A 6,269-nucleotide genomic window follows, 5' to 3' on the forward strand; every position below is an offset into this window, starting at 1 on the left:
GCGGGCGGGGGGGAGGGGAGGAAGGCGGGGGTGGGGGAGGGGTCTGGCTGGTGGCGGGGCGGGAGATGCCGTGCTGGCGTTGCCCGTACTGTGCACTTCTTTGCCCCTGGCAGCACCAGGCAGGCTCACCATAGTAGTACGACGACAGCCGCCTGTGGCCGCCGTAGTAATAGCTCTGCGAGACAAGGAGAGCGGGGAGGCAGGCGAGTGTGAAATACGTCGTTGAGGGGTCCTGCGTGGTGGGTGGGGCCTCCGCCGCCGGCCACCCCCCCCTTTTGCCTGCCTGCCGCAGGGCTCAGAGATGCTGGGCATGGCAGCAGATGCCCTGGGGGCAGCAGGCGGCGCCGCAGGCGCGGTGGCAGCAGCAGCAGCGGCAGCAAGGGACGAGACGGCCCCGCGCACCAGCAGGTCACGGTGGAAGCCGCTGGCCTGGGTAAGCCGCCTGTGGCCGTAGTAGCCGTAGCCGCCCGAGGTGGCGGAGGCGCAGAGCGCCAGCGCCAGGAGACAGAGAGCGGTCGCCTGCAAGGGCAGAGAGCGAAAGGCGCAATGAGGGGGGTTTTCGAACGACCCAAACAGGGGCCCGCCGGCGGGCCCTTTAAACTCGCCCAGGCTGCTTTGGGCATGGAAAGGAGGTGCCCGGGGCGCCGAGCCGGGAGGCGCCAGCCGGCCATGCCCCGCATGCAGGGCGACTGCCCAAGCCCCGCTGCACGCATTATTTGGGTTGGTCGCCGGCGCCCACCAGCCCCATCGATGCCAGGGGCCCGAATCAGGCGGTGGCTGGGCGCGGGAGAGGCAGAGGGCTCCAAACACAAGCCGCCCAAGATCCGCTCTTCATCGACCCTCACCTGCAGCCTGTGGCCAGCCATGGTCCCCTAGCAGATGTAGGAAGGCTGTGGCACCACCGCCGGGTTGGGGGAGCCGCTGCAAGCCCTGCTGCCTGTCGTGGAGCCAAGGGGGAGCTGGCACTTGGGGTGGCTCTCCAGTGCTCGGCGCTGCCCTACACGACTAGTGTAGACTGATGTGCTGTGATGGTGGCGGTGCCGGCCGCGGTTTGTGTCTGTAGGCCTCGGTGGAAGGCAAAAGGTGCGGGTTCCTGGGACTAACCCTAGAAAAGCCCTGTCGCAAATTGTCGCCGAACTCCTCCGGAAATGCGCTCAAGAGGACCTATTTGGTGGTTGCTGAGCACAGCCGACAGGGGTCCACGGGTGTAGCCCGTTTTCGACCAACCATGCCACATGCCGCGAAGAGCGGCGGCGGCAGCAGCAGGAACCTTGCGCGCCCCCCAACCAAACTCCTGCCAGCATAAGCAGGGTGCAGTGGGTCCCCAAACATCACCAGGGGTTGTGTAGCCACCCCGCCATGCAGGCCCACGCACAAAGCACTGCCTGCGCGCCTCCGCCCAGCACATTTTGCGGTCTTGGACAAAGGCCGCAACGCGCACACATGCCCCGACGTAGGCCAGCAGGCTCTGCCCTCAGCACTGTGCACAAACACAAGCCGCAGCTGCGGTACTCCAGCCCAGCTGCCAGGAGGTAGTGGCAGTCACGCATTTACAGCGGCAGCAGTGTTGCAGGCTGGTGGCCAGCGGGAGGTACAGGAGCTGCGACACGGCGACTGACTTTGCTGGCTGCGGCCACAGGCGCCCATCAGCGAGGGGAAGCAGGAGGGAGGGGGAGGTGGTTCGGGGTCACCAGTCCAGCCCATCCTCGTCCTGCGGAGCAGGCACCGGTAAAGCAGCTCCCGCCGCACACGCTTTCCCCGGCGGGTCACGCGGCACCGCTGGATCCTGCCGCTGCTGCCCAGGCCGCTGCTCCTGCTCCTCCACCCAGCGCTGCTGCTGCTGCTGCTGCTGCTGCCAGCCCTGCGGCGGCAGCGGCTGCGACGCTGCTCCCACGCCATCAGCAGCGACTGGCCCGCCTGCAGCGCTGCCCCGCCGCCGCCGCACGCGCGTCACGCCCAGCTCCTGCTCCCAGCCGGCTGGCCCGGGCTGGGGCCCGGCAGGCCGCGACGCTTCCGCCCCCGCGCCCCCGCCAGCCTGCTCTCGCCCCCAGCTGACGCCCGCACCGCGCTCCTGCTGCGAGCGCCGCAGCGAGTTCACCGCCTCTGCAAACCGCGCCACCTTGCGCTGCAGGCCGCCGCGCGCAAACACGCCCAAATCAGGGCCGCCAGCCTCTGGGCCGGCGGCCGGCTGCTCCGCCTGCCATCCTGCCTGCTGCTCGGCCGGCGGCCAACCTGGCTGCCGCCACTGCTGCTGCTGCTGCTGCTCCGCCCCTTGCCAGCCTGGTGGCGACGGCTGCTGCTGCTGAGCGGCTTGCCACTCTGGTGGTTGTCGCTGCCCCCGCGCCTGTTGCTGCTCCACGCCTTGCCCCAGCTGATGAGCCGCGTGCGCCCCAGCGCCGCCCAAACCAGCGTCGCCGCCCAGCCAGCGCCCACTCCGCTTCCTCCTCTCCGCAACTCGCTGCTCCATCCTCGCCTGCAGGGTGCAGCGGAGGAAGGCGTGGGTCTGCCGCACGCATGCCATCTGCCATCCGGCCACACATGCGAGACACGCCCGCGGGTCGCCACCGTTCACATGGGCCGCGGCGAAGCGTTGCGGCAGCACATGGGGGGAAGCAATCGACACTGTGCAGCCACAGGTCGAAGCTGCGCACACAAGCGGCACGCCGGCACTTGCGCACAGGCAGGCAGCAGCAGCGGCACATGCGGCAGCACGTGCCCGCATGTCTGCAAGCTGCTGGTCCTGCGCCTGCTGCCGCTGCTCCACTTCCTGGTTGGCCGCGGCAAACTGCTGCTGCTGCTGCTGCACTTGCCGCCGGCGAATGGGGGGCGGCGCTGCTGAGGCCGCTGCCGGGGGCTGCGGGCCTACAGGAGGCCAGCCTTGCCCTGGCGCAGCGGCCTGCACGGCAGGACGGGAGCAAGTACACCATTACAGCCAGGGGCGGTGCACTCGCACGGCAAGCAAGCTCCAGCAGCTGTGCATGGCTCGCCTGCTGGGGTGAGTTGGCGTTCTGCTGGGGTGAGGTGGCTATCTGCTGTTGCTCGCTTCCCTTCGGTGGCTGGTCGGTGTACTGCTGTGGCGCGGGTGCGCCCAGCCGCCGCTGCGCCTCCTCCGCCTCCACCGCCTCCTCCCATCGGTCCCAATCCTTCCGCCTCTGCTGCAGCCGGCTGCGGAAAGCTGCCTGCGAGCAGGGCAGTTAGGCAACCAGTGCCGGCGGGATTGTCGGCGGCGCTCGCTGGCACACCGTCGGTGGGCCTCTGCGGCCCAGTGGCAGCCTGCTTGCCCTCCGCTGGCCTCGGCTGGCCTCACCTCTTGCCTCTGACGCAGGGCGCCACGCAGCTGAGGACTGTAGTACGCGCTGCAGGAGATTGCCGCGCCAACGCGGAGAGCCGCGCCAACGCGGAGGGCTGAACGCGGACCTGGAGGGCTCCCAGATAAGGCCCGCATCCTCTCCAACACACTGATCAACTGGAGGTGGCTCGCGCTCAAGGAGATCGAAAACGGAGGCCAGGTCAGCATGCGCATGCATGGACATCCATGAGGGCCCGGGGCAATATCATGCTTTCATCGAGTTTACTCTGATCAGGGCTGATCACGCCGGCCACGGTCCTCCACCACCCTACATAGCATGGCGGCACTCACCGCCGGCACCAGGCCGGTGCAGACCTCCCGCAGCAGCCCGGGGGCAGAGTTGCGACATGGTGTGGCGAGCCGCAGCAGGCGCCGGCAGGTTGCCGCGAAAGGTGTGTTCACGAGGGGGCATTCCGCCGGCTCAGGCTGGCGCTTCGAACCCAGCTGGGCAGGGAAACTGGGCGAGCTGGACCAGTTGTCGGCAGCGGCGCTGCGTCGCCTGGGCAGCCTCCAGAGCCGACGCACTGGATGCCGCCGCGGCTCACCTCATGCCGCCGGCGGATGTGTGCCTCCTCTCGTGACCGTGCCACTTGGAGCAGCAGCCATGGCCATGCACATATCCACACCTGCCTGACGACCGCGCCGCATGTGCTCCCGCCTGCCCGCTTGCGCTGCCTGCAGGCGGCGGCCGCAGCTCGCAGAACGGCGCCATGCCGTCGCCGCCGCCGCCCGACGACGGCCTGCTGTGGGAGACGAGCAGCATCCCAGAGTACATGCAGCAGGACGGGGGGGAGCACGAGGAGATGTGCGAGAGCTGGGAGGCCACGCTGCGGGGCGGGGCAGCCGCCGGCAGGGACGCGGGCAGCGGCGGCAGCGCCGCCAGCGCCCTCTGGCAGACCATACGGCGAGTCGGGGCGGGGGAGGGGGCAGGGGGGCGTGCCGTCGTGGGGGTGTGGCCATGCTTTGCATAACAGCTGTGGGGGATGGCTGCCCCGAGCCGCCGTGCGCAGCCTGCAGCAGCCGGGTCCTCCCTCCCTCGCCCCTCCTGCCCGATGCCACGCGCAGCCCGCCACCCGCCGTCCCCGCCCCGCAGGCGCGAGGCGCAGGCGGACGCCGCATCCGAGCCCCTGCTCTCCTCCTTCCTCTACGCTTCCATCCTGTCCCACGACTCCTTTGAGCGCTCCCTGGCCTTTGTGCTGTCCAACCGCCTCTCCGACGCCACCTTCCTCTCCACCGAGCTCTTTGAGGTCTTCTACTCCATCCTGCGCTCCAAGCCAGACATCAACCAGGCCGCGCTGGCAGACATCGCCGCCGTGCGGGAGCGGGTGCGCGGCCGGCAGCGGGGCGCGGGGGCAGCGGGGCGTCCCAGCTGCGGCGCGCTGCCGCTGGCTGTGCTGCCGCCGCCAGCTGGGGGTGCCCAGACTGGAGCCTGTGCTCCCCCGGCCACCCGCCCGCCCCTGCCTCCCCGCCCCCCCCGCAGGACCCGGCCTGCATGTCGTACAGCCAGGCCCTGCTGCACTTCAAGGGCTTCCACGCCATCCAGGTGGGTGCCTCGCTCAGCTGAGCGGCGCGGCGCTGTGGCCAACAGAGGTTATGCCGCGCTCGCTGCCGGCTGGTGCGCTCGCCATCGCGCCCGCCACCACCACACTCCATCCACCCACCCTGCATGCGGCTCACAGCCTGGCCCGCTCCCTCACCAACCCGATTCAACCATGCCACTCCCTTGCTTACCCCGCCGCCCACTCCCTCGCCGCACCCCACCTCACCCCCCACCCCCGCAGGCCCACCGCATAGCGCACGAGCTGTGGAGCCGCGGGCGGCGGGTGATGGCGGTGGCGCTGCAGTCGCGCATGAGCGAGGTGTTTGCGGTGGACATCCACCCGGCGGCGCGCTTCGGCAAGGGTATCCTGCTGGACCACGGTACCGGCGTGGTGATCGGCGAGACCGCGGAGCTGGGCGACAATGTCTCCATACTGCAGAACGTGACGCTGGGAGGTGGGCTGCGGGTGGGCGTGTGTGCGTGGGTGGGTGGTGGTGTGGGTGGTGGGTGGCGGTGTGGGAGCCGAGGTGCAGGCAGCGGGTAGGCAACGGGTTGTTGGGAGGGGGCGGGGTGGTGTGGGTGGCGGGTGGCAGGCTGAGGTGCAGCCAGTGGGGGCAAGGCAGGCTCGCATGAGGCGTGTCTGGGCGGCTGCTTAAGCCGAGGTCGTGGCGGCTGGGTGGGAGGACGAGGCGCGATGCCTGTGCCATGCAGCCGCCCGCCCGCTGCCTGCCCACTCTTGCTGGTCCCTCCTCTCCCTGGGCTGGGCTGCCGCGCAGGCACCGGCAAGGTGCACGGCGACCGCCACCCCAAAATCTCCGACAATGTCCTGATTGGAGCCTCCGCCTCCATCCTGGGAAACATCCGAGTGGGCAAGGGGGCGCAGGTGGGCGGGCAGGCCTGTGCGGGCATGTGTTGGGTGGCTGCGGGGGCTCGCCTGTGGGCAGCCAGTTGGGTGGCAGTAAACCGCGGCGTGGCTGGCTGGGTGGGCATATGGCGGCTTGTGGGGTGTAGGTTTTGTGTTTGCGGACGGGATGGAGGTGCCAGGCTGCCTGCTGTGCGGCCCGGCCCCGTGCCCACCCTGCCCCCCGCCCCCCCGCTGCGCTGCGCCGGCCTCCAGGTGGCGGCGGGCTCGCTGGTGCTCAAGCCGGTGCCGCCGCGCACTCTGGTGGCGGGTTCGCCTGCCAAGGAGATTGGCACCATCAAGGGTGGGTGCCTCGCTGCCCCGGGCGCCTGGCTCAGAGCGCTGGCGCCGCTGCTGCTGCCTGGTGCTGCCATGCTGCGATGCCTGGCATGTACGGCCCCGCCGTGTCGCCCCGCCCTGCTGCCCCGCCCTGCCCTGGCTGACGCCAGTCGGCCCACCCCTCGGCCCTCTGCCCCCCC

At 70.4% G+C, this 6,269-nt stretch overlaps 2 protein-coding genes across 2 annotated transcripts in view; one reads left to right on the forward strand and one right to left on the reverse strand.

The window, feature by feature from the left end:
- Window positions 1–866, reverse strand: part of CHLNCDRAFT_139421 (hypothetical protein) — a gene marked incomplete at both ends in the record, with an annotated part of 2,363 nt that extends 1,497 nt beyond the window's left edge. Inside the window, 3 exons of the mRNA XM_005844235.1 lie at window positions 130–175; window positions 403–519; window positions 846–866. Of these exons, the coding sequence (XP_005844297.1) occupies window positions 130–175; window positions 403–519; window positions 846–866 (184 nt within the window). The remainder of the gene's footprint in view (window positions 1–129; window positions 176–402; window positions 520–845) is intronic.
- Window positions 867–4,401: 3,535 nt separating this feature from the next.
- CHLNCDRAFT_27053 (hypothetical protein) lies at window positions 4,402–6,084 on the forward strand (the record flags this gene model as incomplete). The annotated part of the gene is made up of 5 exons (XM_005844154.1): window positions 4,402–4,674; window positions 4,830–4,892; window positions 5,131–5,344; window positions 5,666–5,772; window positions 6,007–6,084. Coding segments are annotated over 5 exons (735 nt in total), but the record flags the coding sequence as incomplete, so codon positions are not given.
- Window positions 6,085–6,269: the final 185 nt, after the last annotated feature.

This window comes from Chlorella variabilis (assembly GCF_000147415.1).
Source record: "Chlorella variabilis unplaced genomic scaffold CHLNCscaffold_24, whole genome shotgun sequence".
Classification (NCBI taxonomy): Eukaryota; Viridiplantae; Chlorophyta; class Trebouxiophyceae; order Chlorellales; family Chlorellaceae; genus Chlorella; species Chlorella variabilis.